The sequence below is a fragment of the Astatotilapia calliptera genome, chromosome 15 (genome assembly GCF_964374335.1).
Source record: "Astatotilapia calliptera chromosome 15, fAstCal68.1, whole genome shotgun sequence".
NCBI lineage: Eukaryota > Metazoa > Chordata > Actinopteri > Cichliformes > Cichlidae > Astatotilapia > Astatotilapia calliptera.
Genome location: NC_137436.1, coordinates 8,259,681 through 8,282,310, shown reverse-complemented (window position 1 = coordinate 8,282,310; position 22,630 = coordinate 8,259,681). Strand labels below are relative to the sequence as shown.

Here is a 22,630-nt window from a genome sequence, read left to right as displayed (position 1 = left end):
GCCGTGGATGTTTTTCTTAAAAGTGAGTAAAATAAATTCAAATAAAAGACCCCAGATCTCTGAGAACACGAGAAGCCGACCCCCCGCTGAGCGTCAGAAAACAGAGCACATCAGGCTGCAGTTGGGAGATGTTTAATGGGTGGGTGAAACACAGTGATGGATGGAGAGGAAACTCATAACTCAGTCTTTCCTCTCATCAGTCACACTTGGTGGTTCTAAGCTTATGCCATGGCAGGAATGGGGATTTAGTAGTGTACGGTAAGAGATAGTGTAACAACAAAGTCTTATGAGGTCCAATGCTTGGACTGCTTAAGCATTGGACCTCATAAGACTTTGTTGTTACACTATCTCTTACCGTACACTACTAAATCCCCATTTGCACTATTTGCCTATTTTGCACCACTATGCCTTCTTACTTGAATATTGTATATTGTATATTGCATAGCTTTTTTTGTTATACGTAAAATTGTATTGTATTTATTTAAATTTTTACTTTTTAACTATTTTATTTGCATTTTTCTAATCACTAGGGTTTGAGAGTAACGCAATTTCTATTCTGTATATGTCCTGTACATGTGGCAGAATTGACAAATAAAGTTGACTTGACTTGACTTGACTTGACTTGAATAGCTAATAAGGACATTTGCACACTTGTATTTATTGATGCTCTATTGATGATTTATCTCTCACTTGCAGCGTCATTCTGTCTGCTCAGATTTAAAAAGTGCATTAAAACTCGAGAGCATTTTATTATCCATAAGGGCATAAATCCCAAACAAGTATCCTTTTCTGACTAAAGGATATTTGACAACAATTAAAATGAAAAAGAGCAAGAATCAAGAAAACTTGAGACAGTCATTGACCCTAAGGAAATTTCCAGTAAATATTAAAAAACAATGATTTTCTATGACACTATAACATATATTGACAGTGAATTCTTAAGTCTTTAGCAGTAATATAAACCAGCTTAAATGAAATCTGTGATGCAGTTAAAGGTTCATTTTCTTTTAGGTTATTTAATAGAAAACAGTCTGTACAAATAAATATAGTGTGTCTACACATTGTCCAACTAACTGATGTATTCTTGGAGTTTCCAATGAAACCTATCCCCACTATGTATATAAACTAACCCCACACGAAGTTTATACTTAATGAATTTAAAATACATCAGATCAGATTTTTGGTTCATGGAAGCTGCCATGTTCCCCAACCATATTTGAATAGTGACCAGGAAAGACATCTTCCTTCTGATTAATTGTGGTCTCTGTACCGGGGTAGAGACTGGCCCTGTACACCAAAGGTAGAGGAGAAGAGAAGTTGCAGGTGTTGACTTGCCATTGACCTTTAAATCCGTGCCTGAACCTTCAGATTCCAGATATGAGGCATCATACTGACATTTTATCATCAGAGAAGGGGTCCCCTTTACCAAAGAAACAAAAACACAAAGGAAAGAGACAATGCCACCGACATCTTAATAGAATGTCATGCTCTTTCTCTTCACCTAAAGCCTCTTTTTCTGAACTGAAGGCTCTAACACATGAAAATGCGCATTAATTGTGCTGGTTTAGCTCAGGGGGCGAGCAGGCACCCATCTGCCACATGGCCAGAAAGCAGAGGCCTGGATTTGAGTCTGACCCACAGCTTTTTGCTGTGTCCTCCCCTCTCTTTCTCTCCACTTTCTTGTCTTTATTCACCATTTGTATCGAATAAAGGCCAATGCCTTTATTGTAATATGAGCATGTAATATTAAAACATGCTTTATTCCTGATATTTTTGCAGTTACTCATTGTCAGCAGATTAGACATACAGGGAGTGCAGAATTATTAGGCAAGTTGTATTTTTGAGGAATAATTTTATTATTGAACAACAACCATGTTCTCAATGAACCCAAAAAACTCATTAATGTCAAAGCTGAATGTTTTTGGAAGTAGTTTTTAGTTTGTTTTTAGTTTTAGCTATTTTAGGGGGATATCTGTGTGTGCAGGTGACTATTACTGTGCATAATTATTAGGCAACTTAACAAAAAACAAATATATACCCATTTCAATTATTTATTTTTACCAGTGAAACCAACATAACATCTCCACATTCACAAATATACATTTCTGACATTCAAAAACAAAACAAAAACAAATCAGTGACCAATATAGCCACCTTTCTTTGCAAGGACACTCAAAAGCCTGCCATCCATGGATTCTGGCAGTGTTTTGATCTGTTCACCATCAACATTGCGTGCAGCAGCAACCACAGCCTCCCAGACACTGTTCAGAGAGGTGTACTGTTTTCCCTCCTTGTAAATCTCACATTTGATGATGGACCACAGGTTCTCAATGGGGTTCAGATCAGGTGAACAAGGTGGCCATGTCATTAGTTTTTCTTCTTTTATACCCTTTCTTGCCAGCCACGCTGTGGAGTACTTGGACGCGTGTGATGGAGCATTGTCCTGCATGAAAATCACCAAAGGAAAGGACGTTGCCTAATAATTATGCACACCTGATATAGGGTGTTGATGTCATTAGACCACACCCCTTCTCATTGCAGAGATGCACATCACCTAATATGCTTAATTGGTAGTAGGCTTTCGAGCCTATACAGCTTGGAGTAAGACAACATGCATGAAGAGGATGATGTGGACAAAATACTCATTTGCCTAATAATTCTGCACTCCCTGTACAGCCCTACCTCATCAGGGAGTTGAAAAAAATCGTTGACTATACAAAAATAACAGCAGGTTATAAGCTAACATTGTCACAGCTAATGTTAGGCTTGAGTGTCCTAAAAGTCACACTTTCCCTATTACAAGAAAATTGACCATATTCTTACATCATATGACAGTTTATTTACTAAGTGTCACTAAGAGTACACCCACTCCAAAGATTGTTTTATGAATGCCACCGAACAACAGCTAGCAGCAGCTAACACTGGTGATCAAAAGTTAACATAGGCTAACATTAGCTTACCGACAGTTCAGCATGTCTTCAACAACTTACCTCAGTATGGCTGAAAGTTTTACAGCCTCCTCCGGGATAAATGATGGCGGACATCTCTCACCCAACATCGACAGCTGAGGTAAACAGTTGACTGACAGCCTTCCACAAATAGGGAAAAACTACGGAGCAGATCCCTTTCCAAACAGTAGTAGAAACACACCTAGTATGGGGTATATTCTAAATTTAAAGCTTCTGATTTCTTGACTCACTTAGAAATATATGTTCTATAACAGCCATCAAGCTAGGATTCTGCACTCAGATTGGGAGGAGAAAACAACTCAGTTCACTGCAATCTGTAATCTACTGAGATCCGGCTGGAAAAATGTTACAGATACATATGATATGCAGCGTTTGCCTTTAGTTGGATGAATGTAATATAATGTTACAAAGTCACAATGACTCATAAATATCAATTTCCTTAACTGTCTTATTGATTAGTAACATGAACTGAATGTCAAAAAGCTCCTTATCCAAAGACATATTTTTGTCTGACTTTGTAACTATTGTGGAGCTTCTAAAAGATGTTGAATCGATAGCCTGGCCTATAGGTTATGGACTCAAGCATGGATTGACTTAAAGAAAATACGATAATTCACTGTGTTAACAATCAAAAGCTTGTTTGTCACCCTCTGTCATCTAAATGATGAGGGATCCGTGTGGTCGGGTTGGACAGTCCTGGTCAGACTGTCGGTCAGAGATGTCCAGGGACTGTAAACAGACAGAAAGGTCATATGGTGCCATTTCTGTCATGTTCCAGGATAAGTCAGCAAGTCAAAAAATCCTATTTCAAATCGAACTATGCTTATTTTCTTGACTGCAAAACAGATCAGTCCAGTTCATATTACGGCTTGCAGTGGTCTGTGATCTTTGTAGAAACCATTTTCGAATTATTTCAAAATGACATTCCTGGGAAAACTAATGCTGATTCATTGGTTTCAGAAACTTATTCAACATTCACTACCCATCTTCTATTCTCAGAAGTCTTCAGCTCCCTCTTTTCTGTCTCTGGCACTTCCTCTCTTCTGTATGCCTTCCTCTTGCTCTTGCCATCTCCCCAGCAGGTCCTGATGTATCCTAAGCAGAGTCTCCCAGTGGGCCAATACATGTCTACCCTACAGCTGTTGTGAGGGCCCGCTGTGCATCTATAAAGCTCTCCTTCTTGGTGTGTCTCCCTTTGATTATCTTCATTACCATCTCGCTCTCTCTTTATTTAAACCCACAGTTGGTTTCAGTGGCACAACTGATGGCACCCTAGGAAAAGCACTTGGCTTCCTTTTCAATCACTTCTCAAACAGAGGGTTACGCAATGCACGACAGTCAACACATACGCACTCAGAGTAGGCTGGTAAACACAAACAATGCTTAAGGCCAAAAAAATTCAAGGAGAGGAGGGGAGAAGATAGCAATAGATAAAAACAAATACAAAAAAGTTAAAGAAAATTAATGACAAGTTAACGACTGAATATTTTTTGGTGGCTAAATAAATGATCAAAACATTGCTTTTCAAAGTGACAATATACGTGAGCTGTTTTTAAACATTTAAATCATGAGTAGCAGAAAATGTAATTGGTCACTGCAGGAATGCTTTGCGTAAAAATACACGCAACGTTTGATCATGTGAGGAAATTCACTCCAGCCAAGGAAACAGTGAGTGGAGAATGCTTATTGTCTGCCTATGCAGCGCCACTCTAGTGACTGTAGACGACAAATTAGTGGAATGAGGACCATTCATTTTATTTCCCTCCCGGGAGTGCTTAATTGGACATTGTGCACAAATGTGTGTGCATGCATTTAAAAGAGTGTGTTTCATGGACAAGGTCAGTGTAGCAGAAGAATCCCCGGAAAGTTTCCCTTTCTCTGCGCAGTGATTCAGGAAATGCACTGAGACAAGGAGCTATTGTCATGAAAAACCAGCTGCAAGGAGTGTGTGTCCGTGTAAGGTCAATGCACTTTTAATGCTATTGGACTGAATCTGAGTTGTCTGACCAGCTGGATAAATCTTGTATTGATTGTGACAGGTAAATAGTAGGAGTTATGAAACAAACTTGGTCTATGGGTTGTGAAATTGAGCACAAATTTGTAATAAAACGATTCAACAATTCATCGAGTGAACAATCAAAAGTTGAAGTTGGCTTTGTGTTTATCACCCTGTGTCAGCTAAATGACGAGGGATGAGTTCGGTCAGGTTGGACGGTCCTCTTCAGACTGTCGGTCACTGACATTTAGAAAATGTAAACAGACTGACAAATGGCGCCTTTTCAGTCATTCGCCAGGAAGGGTCTGGCCCTGGTTGTGTAGTTAGGCATGTTTGATCTTTTGTGGCCGTGTTCCCAAAAGGTGGTGTGTCACCAGCTATCCAATAAAATGGCAGGAAAAGGTACAAGCGCCCAAAAAAAAATGATATGATGTGACAGAAGTTCAAACAAAAGTAGGATGCAATAAAAGAGACATTGTGTTCTTGTACAATATAGCATGCAATCCTTTTTAATTATTGATTTATACATTTAGTTTCATGATAACTGAGCAAATAGATTTATGACAATGTGATACACATACAGTATTGTGCAAAAGTCTTCTGTCATTTCTTTATATTTTCTTAGGGAAATAGGAAGTAGTTGCAGAGTTTGCTGAAAATTGCTGAGCCTGGAACTTTGATGTTTTCCCTCACACCTTATCTGCATCTTTTCATGTAGTGTGCAGCAGATCATCTCCAGATTGTCTTCACCTCTTCGGTGGTAATCAGGCCAAATAGTAATTTCTTGCCTTGGTCAATTGTCATTTCCAGCTGGAAATCATTTCAACTATCCATGATTTCCAGCTTTCTTTTGTGTAGATTTCCAAACACAAACTAGTGAAGGACATGACTTGGATACATTTTAAAATTATGGTTTTTTTGCTAAGTTGTCTGTATTTACTGGTTGATTTCTTGAATTAGGTGCAAAAACAATCAAACACACACAGAGACAATCCTCGTTAAATGATCAGGTACAAGAACTGGACTGAAAATGAGCTACAAGAGGTGGCTCAAGACTTTTGCACAGTGCTGTACCTATAGACCTATATATACCTGGCTGATTATAGGGGTTAAAGAACATGTTAACCATAGAGTTTTATCTCTGTGGCTGTTTTGTCGGCTGCACCTGATTAACACATCTGAGTTGAGCTTCCTGTGTTTCCTTCCTCCTGTCACCATCTGTTCACACGTGCATATGCATACAGTTCCATATGATTTCCTTCAAGTTTTCTTTTTCTGTCATTTTTCCATTTTACAGGCACACTTTTCATAGATTTAATTTAAATGAGGGAGGATTAGAGATGAAACTGAAAGCATTAGCTTGGATGATGAGGTCTTATACGCTCCATATGCATATTTTGGTGTATTTATGTGTGTTTGTTTGTAAGTGTAGACAAATGTCTACCTGGAGAATGGCCTGAGGAATCAGAGGCCAAACCGTGCCATCTGGTCCTACAGCCTGGAACTGACCAGTCAGCATTAAGTCAACAGCTCTCTCTCTCTCCATCTCTCTGGTTCTCCCTTCTCTCCCCCTTTCTGCACATATCCACCCACGCACTGACAGACAGGCCTCGGCTATGTGCGGTCTCAGTGGAGCTCTGATGGCCTTTGTGAGGCAGCCATGCTGGAGGCAACAGGCCCGGCTTAGTGCTCCACTGTGACATGCTGGCTTCGTTATTTCTCCATTCAGCGGAGGATTTGGTGTCATCCTTCCTCCTCTGCGTGAAAAATGAAATCAGGCTTTGTGAGCATTTTTTCCAGTGAGGCACTAACAAGAGGAGATTTATTTTAAAAAAGACTGAAAAGAATATGCATTCAAATTTATCAGTATGCAGCACAACTTGATACTGGGTGAGGCTAACTGTCTTTTGTGGTCCAGACTTGTTTTGAAGCTACAGTGTGCTGATCCTGTATCGTTTTTTTCCAGTATGAAATGTATGATGTCTGTTGATCAAACATGATGTTTGGACCAGATTCTCTGGATTAGCTTGTGACCCAAGTTGTATGAAAATTCTTGCAACAATTTATATTAATAGCTAATGCCTGGTCTAATCAAATGCATTCAACAGTGTAAACCTTTATTTTTTGTTTTGCTTTTGGTTTTTTTTTTTCCTGCAACCAGGTTTGCAACAGCAGAAATGCGCACCTCAACACTAGACAACCAACGGGTGACATGTTAGTCGCAACGTCCAACTTTTATACTGTCTATACTCCCAACATACTCTAATATTCAATTTAATTTAATTCAGTTTCATTTATATAGCATAAAATCACAACGTCAGTCACCTCAAGGCACTTTTATAATACTGAAAAGCAACAATAATAAGGAAAATCCTACATACCAGATGATCACCTGTAAGCAAGCACTTGGCGAAGGTGGGAAGGAAAAACTCCTTTTTAACAGGAAGTAGCTTCCTGTAGAACCAAACTCAGGGAGGGCCAGCCATTGGCTGTGACTGGTTGAGGGTGAGGAAATGCCCAACTTTAAGGTAGGATAAACATGTTTACAGCTTGATAGAAACCGTGGCTTCATTCTCTAGCTAATTTTTCCTTGTATAAACACCATACAGAGGGAAACCAGTGTGCCTGTTTATGTTGCATTAAAGTTTGAAAGTGAGTGACAGACACGTGCTGTCACATAGAGTCACATAGAGACTGACTGTCTGAAAGATGCTTGCAAAAGTTGGCTCTGCACTTTTTTAATCTGGTAAGTGTATCACAGGATTTCCTGAGAAGTACTAGTAGACATCTTAATCGAACAAACAGTGATTGCTCAACTGAGTTGGTGCTGTTGAAATAATGTTTTGCTTTTTTTTCTTAAATGTCATTTAATAGCTTTAAACAACATTTAATGACACTGTAATCAGTTACAAAACAAGCATGCTGACCGTAAGACACATTTACTCTTCTGTGATAACAGGTCACACAATGTGAGTCACGTATTAGCAAGTAGCGAGTGTAAAGCACTGTTGGTTTCTTGGTTCAGTGCACTCTACACCCAGCATTTAGTGGGTGTAGAGTCATAACATCTTGCATAGACACAAATAATCTCTACGCGACACGTAGCTATTGTTGCACCCTTTGAATTTAGTGATGGTGTTAGCATTTATGTTTAACTGACCTAACCACTTACGGCTTACGTTTCAACTAAAGAGCAACAAAGTGCATAAAAGCTGCCAAACATTTATTGTGGCTTTTTTGACTCTGGCTCATTCTGACCAAACATGAACAAAAACACTAATTACTTTGGGTATTTTTAATGGTTCCATACAAATTGAGTTCACAGCTGACAGTCGTGAGGTCGACGACTCTCTTAGGCTACGTTCACACTGCAGGTCTTAATGCTCAATTCTGATATTTTTTGATCAAATCCGATTTTTTGGTCTACTTGTTCACACTACAAATAAAATGTGACAGCAAACGCGCTGTAGCAGAGGTGTGGACTCGAGTCACATGACTTGGACTCGAGTCAGACTCGAGTCATTAATTTTATGACTTTAGACTTGACTTGAAAAAATGTTCTAAGACTTGTGACTTGACTTGGACTTTTACACCAATGACTTGGGACTTGAATTGGACTTGAACCGGTTTACTTGAAAAGACTTGATATTTTACCCCAAATATAAAATTTAACATGCATATTATATAGAGATTGAAAATGTGACGTCATTCACGGGTAGAACCGCAAAGGATTCTGGGAACTCGTGGCAAGCGGTACTAACGCACGCAGGCTTTCAATTGAAATCAGTCACACAGCGATAAAAAGAAACACAAAAATGTCAAGAAGCTGTTGTATTATTAACTGCAATAGCCGGTCGCATGACAGCCACGGGAAGCCGACGGGTAAAGAGATCGGTTGGTCGTTGAAGAGAAATTGTTCGAGCCATGTTTCCAAAGTAACAAAGACGCGACGGATGGCCTGGATTGCAGCCATTCAAAGATCAAATATAACGTCCCAGAACCCTCCAGCTCACAGGTTAGTCTGCTCCAAGCATTTACACGAAGGTCAGTGTTTTTTAGTAGTTAATACGTCATTTTCATAACATAATTGGTGATATAGGTTACAAGCAAGTCTGGCACTGAACAGAAATTGTCGCGCTATGCTCCTTTATTTATTGTGCATAAATAGTGAATTGTCCTGACACAATATTGCGTTTCGCTTCTGTTATTATGGTACATTGACAAAAACATATACTTTTATTCACAGGATAAAACAGGTTTTTTGTATCACTAATTGCCCAGTACGATTACAGCATACAATATTATTGTCACTGCTACATTTCTGTGATGCTACCAGAAATTATTTCCACTACTAATTAATTACCGTTGAGCTCAAAGGTCCTATTAATAAACGGTTAACGAATGTGTATTTATGACGACGATTTGTGAGACTGGTAAACTTATGATACGTACGATGGTCTTTCGTTCTACACGGTGCATTTCAAGGTCCTGTACCCATCCGTCGGTAAACTGTACCTGAGCTTGTTGCAGTGACCTGAAGTTACTAAACTTCATGAGTGTATGCACTCACTCCAAGAACCGTATAATTATAAATATGCATATAAATATGCTAAGATGAGATAGCTGACTTTATCTAACTAGCAAATGTTTTCCAGGCTACGTTGGTGATTCAGTTTTTTTTAATGTGTATGATATTTTTGTCATGCGATTTTAAAGTCGGTCCTACAAGCGCATCCAAGAATAACATGCAGCTTATCTCAGAACTGTCGGTGAAAATTATTCTTGGAGCTAAGTTTAATTGAGCTGCATTTTATAGAGGTGCAATTTCACAATTTGTGTATATTTTCTAAGTTCACTATTTTGTCATGTGTTGAGAAAAACACAGATTAAAAAATTACATGGTCTAATATTTACATTTAGCATAACTGCAACATTATTTTTTCGTTTTTTTTTTTTAAAGACTCGAAAGGACTTGAAATTCAAAGTTTCAGACTTGTGACTTGACTCGGACTTTTACACCAGTGACTTGAGACTCGACTCTGACTTGCCTGACATTACTTGAGACTTGACTTGAGACTTGAGGATAAAGACTTGAGACTTACTTGAGACTTGCAAAACAATGACTTGGTCCCACCTCTGCGCTGTAGTGTGAACGCTCAAAGCGGCCCACATGCGCGAAAGAAGACGTCACACACAACGCGCTCTGTTTAGACCCAGAGCAAACAGTATTGTTTGACTGATGGCCCTGAATATAAAGACTTGTTTCGGACTTTACGTTTCCCAATTTTGCTTTAACTTATAAAGTTATTTTGTTATATACATATATCTTTATTGCTGTTTTAGAGAGGAGCGGTGCTTCAAAGGATAGTTGCAGATTTCTGTCAGAATCTGCAGATTATACAGTACAAATGAAATGTTCACGTTTCCCATACTGTCTTCCCAACAGTTTCACTGGATGGCCAGGAAGCGTTCACGACGTCTTCTCGGCTCGCTTCTTCAGCGCTGATAATTGGTGTCTGTCTTGTGTCAGTGACATACAAGACGGATTTAATGCGACACGACCATTCAAACAGCAGTCGCTTTTAAAACATCAGATATGTATCGGATTCTGTACCACATACGAAAATGACCCAAGTCGGATTTGTGACCCAAGTTGGATTTGTGCTGTTCACACTGTCATACCATGATCGCATATGGGTCGCATAGGGTCAAAAAAGTCGGATTTGATGCGCTTTCGCCTGCAGTGTGAAGGTAGCCTTACTCGGCCTTTCTCTCTGCCTGTCTGGAGGAGGGGCGGTTTGTTAGCAACACCGTCAGCACCTGTGCCCAGTGTGCTAGAGTGCTAAAAAAGCCTTCACTGCCGTGGATTTTTGTAGATCCTACGACGTAACCTACATAAGTGGCCGCCTCCCTCACCAGCATTCACACTTTTCTGTGGTGTTTCATGTGTCAATTACATCGTGGTTGAGTTGCAGTGTTTCATACGCGGTGCCAGCCACAATAGAAACAAATAAAATGCTGGGATTTTTTTTTTCCTCCTGGGTCCACAGTTTTTGTTGTGGTCAAAGGCAAACAATTTTTTTATTAATTAGCATTTTGTGCATGTGTCTCCCTTGTTGTCATGCCCTGTTTGTGACACACGGAAGTCTCCACTACCCTCCTTGTGCTCCACTTAAATTTAGCTTTAAGCAGCTCAGGAGTTGAGTGGCATGTTTTCCTCTTCGGGGTAAAATGCCTTTATGTTCTTGCTGAGAGCGTTCAGTACTAAGTAACTCGACTCTGCTGAAAACAGTGCTTATATATACTTGATGCCCTCAACACCTACAGGAACTACACACAAAATACTAAACAGCCTCAGCTTCAGGTGCTAACCTTGCCAAATTTTCTCATTATGATGTGACACAATAAGAAGATTTTATTGATACTAGTACTGAGTCACTTTTTACGTCCCAATCAGTCCTCCCTGTGGACAAGAAGTCGGGTTGGCACAGGCCTACACACATCTTCAGTGACAGTGCAACTGTTTTTATCATCACTGACTCAGAATGTAGAGTAGATACAGATAAGAAAGAAAAAGCTTGCATGGTGCTTGATGTCAATGCACAACTGAAACAAGCACACCGCTTAATAAGACGAATAGATAAGCCTCAAGGGGGCATGATTTGGATGATTTGATCAATTCTTACCCGTTCTTAAATCAAGCTAGTTCTTAATTTCCATCCTACTTATACATGAGCCTGACAGCTGGGTGATTACTTACTAGCCCATTAGCTTTTTAGGCTATTTTTCTGAAATCAGACAGCCTAAATGCTTGTGTTAAGTCGATTAACTTCCTGGTATTGATGGTGTTATTAACTGCTGTGTTTTGATTTAAATAATTGTATCATTTACTGGTTCTTTGCCAGTTTGTAGTTTGACTGATCATTTCCTATTAACAGTCCGCATTAGGCATCAAGCCACTTACTACAGCAGTATAAGTAGAAAGACATTTAGGTTTAAGATTTCAGGAGAATAATGAAGCACAATAGGTTACTTTCCACTCAGTGTCAGGTAGATAGGGTTTTGAGGGTAAGATTCCAGACCTGGCATATGCCAGATGGAGGAAAGACGCAAAACCCCCTGGCACTATCTGTGACTATGTTATTTTCAACAGAAAAACACATCATACAGTGCGAAACAGGCTACTTAAAATACGTAAATGATGTCTAGAAGCATAAGAAGGCTAAGTGTGGGATTATGTAAAAAATATTTATCATGTCATCAAAACCTGAACATGAGTAATTTAGGGCAGATCCTCCCACTCTCAACACACACATGCACACACAGTTTCACTCGACAAGACCGAGTACCTGTATGATATAAGTGACAACATGCTTTGTGTTTTTATTTCCATGTTGCGCTCAGAGCTTTCGTGTAACTGAAAGACGGGCAGCATCAGAAACGCCAGCCTACAGCACTGATGACCTCTTACTCTTCTGCCTACCATGTGGCGTGCTAATACTGACATGACTACTTCAAAACTTGCGATAAAGGACATCTGATTTTTTTTTTCTTTAACCCTCTCAGGCTCAAATTAAACTTTTTGTTGCTAATGCACAACCAAGTCCTGCAGTGGTACTTCTGAGTAAAAAAACCTCATAAAATATGTATGTGGGGCAATCAGGTTGTTAGTTTTTAACTGTTGCAAATCGGCAACGCATGCCTCGAGAGGGTTAAACTGTTATACTCTTTAGATCAGAGGAACAGTCAACAAAACATGTAGCTGGTGAACAATACCCAAAGATTTTCATCGCCCACTAATCATGGAGTGGTTGGTTTGATCCCCAGTCTAAGTGCCAAATTTTAAAACCTGCCCCACATATGTCATCAGAGTATGGAAAAAGGTGTGTAATATTTGCATTTTTTTGTCATCATGTCAGAAAAACAGAAAAAGTGTCCTTTTTTAAACTTCCTGTTAAATAGGTCAGAGCAGGAACTTTAAATATCTCCCGTTCAGTCTTTTATGAACACTTTCTGCTCTTCAAGCACTTTTTTAATACAGTAAAATCCTGTATAAACATCTAATATTTCTGTGCTGACCTGGTTTCCTTTCATTGTTTGCTCTTCTGCAGCTGACCCAAATGTCTGTGTCCTCTAATGCTTGCCTTGGTTACACAATGCCAGTGAAAACAACTTTAGCTGTTCAGTGATATCCAGCAAGGGCATAAAAGTCTCAGAGATATGGTAATCGTGCGAGATGCGTCTGCCTTATCAGCAGGCAGACCTAATTGCAGTTATGCTGTAGCTGTTTCCGCTGTCCACAGAGTGCTGTATTTGTTCTTGTATTATGGTGTTAGGAGAATAAAATGCTAATTCATCTTCTAAAATGGTGGTGAGATGTTAGTGATAATGAGCAAAACCTATTTGAAGGTAAGAATTATAGCTGTCTGAGGACCGTAAATGCCAAACTAGTTTAGATGCAATTTTTGAACTGTGCTCAACACACTTTGTCCAAACAATTATAGTCTGGGAGCAAACATGTAGGCTGAGGAAGATCCAAAACAGTTATTAGTACAAATGTATAAAAGACCCAAAGTCCTGGTCTACTTCTTAAGACTCTTAAGAGTCTTGGCCATACACACACTGCCTACCTGTTTTGTTTTTCAGTGCAGAAAAATACATCCTGGTTGTTCCTGTGCTCATAATAACATCATGGTCTAATTTTACTATTAAGTCCAGGAGCAGATATGAGCTGAAAGCATACTTTAAAAAAAATCTCTTTATTCAATGAAAAAAATGCAAGAAAGTACAAAGCAGATGCGTGCTCAGTGGTAAAATGACATACTGGCTCTAATAAGCATAATGCTGTAATATATAATCAGAACAAACACATCACTAATTCAATTCGTCCAGAAGAATAGATCTAGGCCACAGCGTTCCTGCCAACCACCGTGTACCTCGAGTTCAGGTTTTTTGGAAATATTACCGCAATCCAGGAAAATAAAGCACAACGCCACAGAAAAGCAAGAAGTGCCATTTAAATCTGAGCAGTAGTAGTTCAGCAAGACGCTGTCGCCATGGCAGCTTGGTCTGATTAAGCATTAAAATCTGGGTGTAAAGCGCTGATAACTATATGCACCAACTTTGGACTGGGACAAACGTGGGCTAAGAAAAAGGGTTGAGTTTCAGCTGATGAGTTGAAGCTACTTTCAGTTGCTCCCTGAATTTGTCCAGAAGAAGAACAGGTCTAAGCCACAGCAGGTTGCTCCGTATGTTTGATTTGGCAGATTTTCAGGTTGGCAGTCCTTCCTGACTCAACCGGGCAAACCACTGCACTATGGAGCCACGTACCCCATGGAATCATGGTCAATATTTTAATGTTTAACATTTTAAAGATGTTTAAAATGAATACAAGTACATGTTAAGCATATTGAGTTTAGGTTTAATATGATAAAATGTGCTATATATAATTAAGAATGCAATACACAGGTATATGGGTTAGCTTATTTTTAAAACAAAACATCATTCAGTCCCAGCAGCCCATTCAGGTTTCAGCGTCACATGAAGAGCAAATAACTGCTGATCATTCTTATTCTTCCTGTCTTGCTTGTGAATAGTGTAGTCTTCATGGAGACGGACATGCAGCGCAAACATTTAGCCTTCTGTAGCCAAGTAACACCCTCCCTCCCACTGTCTCCACATACACATGAGGTTTGCTGGCTGAGTTTGCTTAACCTGCTTGAACTGCAGCATTTTCTCAGGACTCGGCTTCATCTTGGGGCTTTATCTACCACAAAACCCAAGCCGACCAGGCAGTGGAAAATTCCCTAAACCCAAACGTGACAGAAGGCTTTTATCGACAGGGTGTGAAACATGGCAATCAAAGAAAAAAGGAAAACCAAAAGCTTTTAATCTGCAAAATCTGGGACATGCAATAATCCCAGGTCAGTCTCTCTTGCTATAGGTCTCTGATTTTTGTCATGCACACACATTCACATTCTGCTCTTCAAATGGGAACTTGAATTACTTTTGTGTGTGTGTCTGTGTTTTAATTACTAAGAGAGAAGCTAAGAGAAGTTTTCACAGATTTATTGTGCTGGGTTTGAGCCAGAATAGGTGAGAGAACTGCTGCTGGCTGTTACTGTTCTCAGCACATACATATGAGTGCGAAGCCCCTCTGCAGGAGGCCTCTCACATCCCTGCAGCCAGCATGAAAACAGATTGTTTATATATTCTGCTAAATATTGCAGAAAACTTGTGGATATAAAATTGAAGGACGCCACCATCGTTCCTTCAAGTGCCCAGTAACTAAAGTGAAAGTTAAAGGCTCCCTATAAAAGTAAAAATGTATCGATAACATCTTAAACAATGATTTACTCATGAACCAAGCCCCTTTTTGCTATTTTTTCTTATGTAATATAATTATAATGTTTAAGTATCAATCAATCAACACAGACATTAACATTTCCTTTGTTTTGGGGTTTGTTTTTTTCTCAAATGGGCATTGGCAGCGTTCTCAAAGTCACGTACGGCGGGGCGAGTCCTTCTACAGCGGGGCCTTTCCTTCTCAATGAAACCTTCACAAAAGGCAAGATGAAAGATAAATCCAGCAAAAAGGGCGGAAACGGAGCAAAATGAAATAAATGCTGACTTACTGCGTTCCCATTCTGTTTCACACATCACGCCTGTTTGGTGGGAATGTGTGCCAGTGGAAAGCAAGTAGCCTCTGACACCTTAGCCTTACTTTTGGATGGCATCCACTTTGACACTATGTATAGGAAGGCATCAGAGTGTGTGTGTGCAGGCATACACCGTGACACAGCACAATACCCGGTCCCTAGCCAAAACACAGAGGGTGGGACCCACACCCTGGCTCTGTGCTAAGTGTCACATAGAGCTCTCCAGGGGACGTGATTGTACACACTTGCTAAAAGGATAGGGCCCCCCGCCTCCCCTCCTCCAGCGTGCCCACTTTTCCTATACTGGCACCACTCCTGAATTGAAAGGAAATGCAACATCACACGTAATTATCTGCATATACACTGCACCACTGATCAGATGATTAGCATGGAAAGATATTATTATATAATCTTAATTGTAGTGGAGGTCACATCACTCATGTTTAGTTACCTGCTATGTAAAGTTTCTGGTACCCAGAATTTACCTTTCTAAGTTTCTATTAGTATTATTTTATATATCAAAGAGAAAGCATGGATTAGATGTCATAGATAGAGCTTTGGTTCTGTCTCTCCTCTTTTGCTCCTACCTGGCAGCTCCATAGTCAACATGCTTTGCCCAATACTATCCCTCCTCTGAAGATGTCAAAACCAACACTGTCTCTCTAACTTTGTGTCCAAAACTTCCCTTTGAATGGTTGAACACCAGGTATTTAAACTTATTCACCATCATTGCCTCTACTCTTTGCAGCCTCTCCTTTCCACCTACCTCACTCCCATTCACACACACATCTATTCTGCCTTGCCTCTACTTACTTTCAGACTCTTATTTCAGGATGTTTTACATTTTGGATGTACTGCTGTGGAACTTTAAAATTTAACCAGTGCTGATCATCTCTCTTTTGCTGATTTGATCACCCTCAGTTGTACTACAGTTGGGTCTATATAGTGAATTAATAGATGTAAGCACAATGACATGAGTGAACACGATAAACTATATTGCCAAAAGTATTCGCTTTGCTGCTTTCACACATACATGAACTTGGGTGACATCTCATTCTTAGTCCATAGGGTTTATAATATAATGTTGGCCCACCTTTTGCAGCTTCAACTCTTCTGGGAAGACTTTCCTGTCCTCTAATTAATGGCAGAGGTTGCGGTCAGGACTCATCCATGTCTTTATGGACCTTTATGGAAACCCATTACATGACGTGTTCTACACACTGTTCTTGAGCTAATCTTAAGGCCACAGTAAGTTTAGAGCTCTGCAGCAATTGACTCTGCAGAAAGTTTAGACCTCTGTGCACCACTGACCCCACTCTGTGATTTGTACTCTCCTGAAAGCAGCCACAAAAGTGTTTGGAACACCTGAATTTAATGATTTGCATGGGTGACTGAATACTTCTGGCAGTATATTGTATATTTTGATACCTTTCCAGAGGTATTTGTAGCTTTGGAGAACCACCTGTGCCAGCAGAAGCAGCCGGGATCATTTCCATAAAAGGAAACCATGCAAAACAGAACGTTTGGGGTTTATCTGACAATCATTAGTGAGATGCTTGCAGTAGCCTCGCCCATATTCAACTGACGTCAGTGCCTCCAACTTTGGACCCAGCAGTTTCGTGGTGCACAGTAGATAAACTGAAATACATTTGCCATGTGACATGCAGCAGCCAGTTAAATATTTAGTGTAGTATAATATTTCACATTCTCTTCACTGTAAAAGAGTATCAGTATTCATCTTTGTCTCATAATCCTTTAAAAAATGTAAAAACACACACACACACACACACACACTACAGGTAGAGCACCAGAAAGCAATCGTCTCCACCAGCCCAGTTCTATCTTCAAACACGTTGTCCAATAACCACACAGGAGAGTCTATTCGTCATTTACTCACCTCTCCTACGTCAGCAGCTGAGAGATAAAAACATGTCTGTGTCAAACAGTTACTTATGAGTATGTTTGCAGACCTTGAGGTTTGAACGGTTTAGAAAAATAAAGACAAATGATGTCACAAATGTACAAGAGACAACAAGTTTGTTAGTAAAACTGTTTCTAACAGTTCGATCAGACCAGAAATGCAGCATTTTTTACAGACCGTGTTACAGATTTTATTAAGACAATGACATCATTGAAAGTAAAGATTAAAAACAAACTGAACTCCACAACCTGCCATCATAACACACTGTTCTGACGAGATTCAGCTACACGTATTCAGTCACTGGGTTTTTCAGCCTGAAGCGCATGGATACCTAAATGTGAATAACAAGATGAGTGCATTTTTCCCCTTCTTTTTAAATATCTTTATGTCATCATGCAGGAAGCATGACAAACTGTCTTTGGGGAAATGGCGGTTCCTATATTTACAAATTGTACTGTTAAGTTTTGGTTGGCTATAGCGCACACAGACACAGATTATTTCTGAAGCTCAAGAGCAGTTTTTGTTGTTTTCATTTGCAAATTTAGGCTTGTTGACAATTCATCCATAAATAATGAACATAAACTGCAATTTCAGCAACTTTATTGGCAAATGGTGGCAAATTTATATTGGATTTGATTGTTTTCTTATATTTGTTGCTCCAGACATTTTTGACTTTTGTATTCTACAAATAAACAAACTTTCCTCTCTCAGTGCTTGATAGTGATACTCTTCACCTCTGTGAAGAAGTGATAGGAATCTTTTCCTCCCTCCCTTCCCACACCAGAGTTCTTCATTCCTCCAAATGGGAGGTTCAGATCTCTCACCAGCCAGCAGTTGGTCCACACCAGACCTGCTTGCAACCGCTGGGCCACCCTGTGAACCTTCCCCACATCCTTGGACCACACTGTGGCTGACAGACCGTAACGTACACCATTGCCCCTGGCAACAGCTTCATCCTCAGTATCAAAGGGGCTGATACAGGTGACGGGACCAAAGATCTCCTCCTGCATGACACGGGAGCTGTCAGATATGCCTGTGATGACCGTCGTCGGCATGAAGTATCCAGACTTGTTGCGCTGCGGGAGGTCCAGCTGGTCGAGCCCCTCACCGCAGTGAATTATGCCACCTTCTGATTTGGCAAGGGCTATATAGCTACGAACCTTTGGATTTGAAAGGAGACATCAGAGACATCAGACATCAGAAATTTAAACAACAAGCGTTTAGTCACATTCTGCATTACATGTAAGCACCTTCTCCAGGTGTTCTTTACTGATGAGCGCTCCATTTTTGCTGCTGGGGTCAGAGGGGACACCAGTCTTCCACTTCTTAGCCGCAGCCACAAACCTTTCCAGGAACTCCAAGTAAATACTCCTCTCTACATAAATCCTGCTGGTACACAGGCAGACTTCACCCTAAGAGGAGAAGAAATGGAGAAGATAAAAATGGAGGAATTCAGAAAGTTGTTTTTGACAACCCACCTTAAGACAAAAAGTTGGGCTGTGATTGCCCCCTTGTGGACAAACTATGTTATTACACCCTCAACACATACAGAAGCTCCTGTTACAGATAATCACCTTCATTTCATTTGCATTAAGAAGTTCAATGAAAGAAAATTTGAAAAAAAAAATTCCCGTTAAGTATGTATTAAAAATGGACCTTCTGGGCTTTGTTTTACAGTTTTTTTGCACACCGGCAATTTATACATATCAAATCAAACTCATCAAGTTAGGTTGTGACGGATTCTGCAGTCTAACGTATATTCAAAACACCTACCGTCACATTTCAGTACAAAAAAAAAAGATTAACTTTAACACTTCTAAACTGACAACAAACATTTCCAGCTATGATCTGGAGAGCATGAGATTAATAACCTTGTAATAAAGAAATGATTTCTTGAACTTTTCGTTCTGTAAAAATGTGCTTCACTGCTGCACATTCCCCAACAAATTTCCAGTTAAAATAACAATCTGTGGACACAGAAGCTCTAAAGACTCTCGGGCAGCTGTCCTGTCAATTGAGTTTATAATATATAAAAGCCAAAACTAAAAGTGATGGTACCCATAAATAAAATAAATAAAGCTAAACAGTCCTAAAGAAAAAAATATCCTCAGTCACATTTTGTCTTCACCTGATTGAGAAAGCTGGATCGGACGGTGGTCTCGATGCACTGGTCTAAGTCTGCGTCAGCAAAAATAATAGCTGGGTTTTTGCCTCCCAGCTCCAGTGAGAGCTTCTTACAGTAGGGGGCGCTCCGCTCGGTAATGCGCTGGGCAGTGGCTGTGGACCCAGTGAAGGAGACTAAAGGGACCTCAGGGTGACTAACAAGCGCGTCACCGGCTCTTGGACCACTGCCAAATACGATGTTGACGACACCGGGAGAAACACCTAAAGAGATGAAGACGATTGCAGACCACTGATTAATTTCGCACTACAGTGGTCCCTCGCTGTAACGCGGTTCACCTTTCGCAGCCTCGCTGCTTTTTGTGTATTTTTCCTTTTTTTTTTTAACAGCGCATTATGTTCTGCGTCCTGATTGGCTGAAGACAATTGCAATCAATCTCGTGCCGTGTGTCCTGCGCAGTACAGAATGCGTTCAGCTTGTCAAATTTAGATAAATCTTCGTTATTTTGCGGGTTATTTTTGGAACGTAACTCCCGCAAGTAACGAGGGACCACTGTACTCATATCTGTTCATTATTTGCAGATTTAAAAAAATACCTTAATGAGTTATGTTTTTTGCTTTGCTTTAACTCCATCTGCATGACATTGCACTGTGGGTCCTGTAGTCCTACCTGCTTGCTGCATCAACTTGCACAGCATCCAGGCGGTCACAGAGGTCATCTCGCTGGGTTTGGCCACCACTGTGTTGCCTGCAGCGATTGCAGGTGCAATCTTCCAGGTCAGAAGGTACAGGGGCAGATTCCAGGGACTGATCAAACCAGCTAAAAAACACACCAAAGGCCATTTAAGAGCACATACACAGGACAAATGGGTCATCTGAAGGTTTCACTGCAAGCAGCCTAAGTGCTCACCCACTCCCACAGGGCAGCGGATAGTGTAGTTCAGGCAGCCCATGTGGTCCATTGGGCTGCAGTCGGTGGTGTGGTGAAGCATGGATGTCGAAAAGAAGCGGAAGTTGTACGCTGCCCGGGGAATATCCACAGTCCGTGCAGCTGTTATCGTTTTACCTACAAAGATTCTGAAGTGAGCATCAAAGGGCAAATGAAGCAGTTGGCTACACATTTTTGAGACAGAGTACAAGATTAGACATTCATGAATCAGTATTTGATTAATAAAAAGTGATTTATGAGCCACTCATTTCTATTCCTGCATTAGTGACCTGATTTCTAAGGTGGCAACATATAAGACAGTCTAAGCAACCTTGATCTTTGGACTCAGCTTGTGCAAACTCCTCAAGGTTGGCCTCAATCAGGTCAGCCAGTTTGTGGAGGATCTTCGCTCGCTGCTCTGGGCTGCATGCAGACCATTCGGGGAACGCTTCTTTAGCTGCTGCCACTGCTGCATCCACCTGCAGGCATGAGATGAGGTATAAGCAAACTGCACAATTAAGCACGATCACGTCCAAGAATAGAGCTTGATTCCACTTTGAGAGAATACGCAGGATTGTTTAAGTGACATTTTATTGATACACTCTTAAAATCTTAAAAAGCTGATCCTTTATATTAATTTCTAAGGAGTTCAGAGGACTTAAGAATATTGTTAACTACAATAATATGTACACGGATGCATTTCAACAAAACACTACATTTTTGAAGAAGGTCAAACATGAACAGCTGAAGTTAACTGATGTGTTTAATGATTACTTGATTGCTTGCTCTGCAAAGCTCAAAGGTGGCTTTTTCTGAAACCACATTTTATGGAACGCACTAACCTGAAACCTCAAACCTCATTCAGAAAGTTTGTTCTGTTCATCTCTTAAGTCCCTGACACGGAAGAAGTCCCTCGGATGAGTGACAAAAATTTCTCCCAGTGATAATGCAATGTCTAGATGAACACAATAGACTTTCTGGGACTTTCCTACCTGGATGATTAAGCATGCATCAAAACACATACACTAAAATGTACTAATATTGCTGAGTCAAAGGCCTTTAAATCTGACAACAGGATTTGTAATAACAAGCAATCCAACTCAATGCAAAAAATATTCTTGTGCAAATGTTGTGATATTGCAGCTTAGTACAGAAAAAAGAAATTGTATTTAAATAAGACAGCTCTGCAGAAAGCTGTCAGTCCAGCCTAATGCAAACACACAGCAGGACTTATACAAACATGTCTAAACATATGCAAGGATTCATTCAAATCTCAACCTCTTGGTTTTGCAGATGGTTTTAACTTGATCCCCACCTCCTCCTTGCCACTGTCCGGCACTTTGCAGTAGACCTCGCCAGTTGACGGGTCGTAGGAGTCGATGTAACTCCGACAAGAGACGAACTTTCCTCCGATGTAGTTCTCCAGAACCAAAAGTGAGCGCTCTTCTGACGTTTTCGACATGCTTGTTAATTACAGGCGCCAAAGTAACACCAGTTCACTTCCCAGAGAAAACGATGACTGCACGTACTGCTAACCTGACAAACACTGGGCCTCCAAAGGAGGGGCTTACTCTCTGATGATCCTATTGCCTAACTCTTTATCAGACCTTATTCACACAGATCTTTGAGCCTGAAAGAATAAACACTTTTTCTACACACAGTATCTTAAAGAGAACCTTAATTAATATCATGGCAATATGTCTGCTCAACACAAAGTTCAGATAGTTAAGATAAATGTGGCTTTCCAGTGTTCATAGACAATATTCAAGCATCTGAGTGACTTTAGGTGTGTTTAGAAAAACTGCAGAGGTCTGAAAAGTTTTATGTTTATTCTCACAGGCTGCTTCATATATCATAAAACTGGGTGATCTACTCCTGCTGGTGGTTAAATGAATGAGGTGAAGCCGTTTTGTTTCAGAAAGACGGACACAAAATGTCAGGTATATGTCGCATGACACTATTTACTTGTCTATAAGTTTAAATGGACATTGCATGCATGGCCTCACAATCTTGGATGGGCCTTGGAGGTCCAGGGCA

At 40.2% G+C, this 22,630-nt stretch overlaps 1 protein-coding gene and 1 long non-coding RNA gene across 2 annotated transcripts; both read right to left on the bottom strand.

The window, feature by feature from the left end:
- Window positions 1–2,037: 2,037 nt before the first annotated feature.
- Window positions 2,038–4,349, bottom strand: LOC145420521 (uncharacterized). Its single transcript, XR_013901846.1, has 2 exons — window positions 2,991–4,349; window positions 2,038–2,443 (listed from the first exon to the last, which is right to left on the bottom strand). It is a non-coding gene; the product is annotated as an uncharacterized LOC145420521 (long non-coding RNA).
- A 13,360-nt stretch (window positions 4,350–17,709) lies between these two features.
- On the bottom strand, window positions 17,710–22,165 carry aldh8a1 (aldehyde dehydrogenase 8 family, member A1). Its single transcript, XM_026142877.2, has 7 exons — window positions 21,909–22,165; window positions 20,925–21,072; window positions 20,576–20,731; window positions 20,336–20,485; window positions 19,673–19,929; window positions 18,795–18,956; window positions 17,710–18,704 (listed from the first exon to the last, which is right to left on the bottom strand). The coding sequence occupies exons 1-7, from the start codon at window positions 22,053–22,055 to the stop codon at window positions 18,252–18,254; spliced, it is 1,473 nt and encodes a 490-aa protein (XP_025998662.2). The 5' UTR covers window positions 22,056–22,165; the 3' UTR covers window positions 17,710–18,251.
- Window positions 22,166–22,630: the final 465 nt, after the last annotated feature.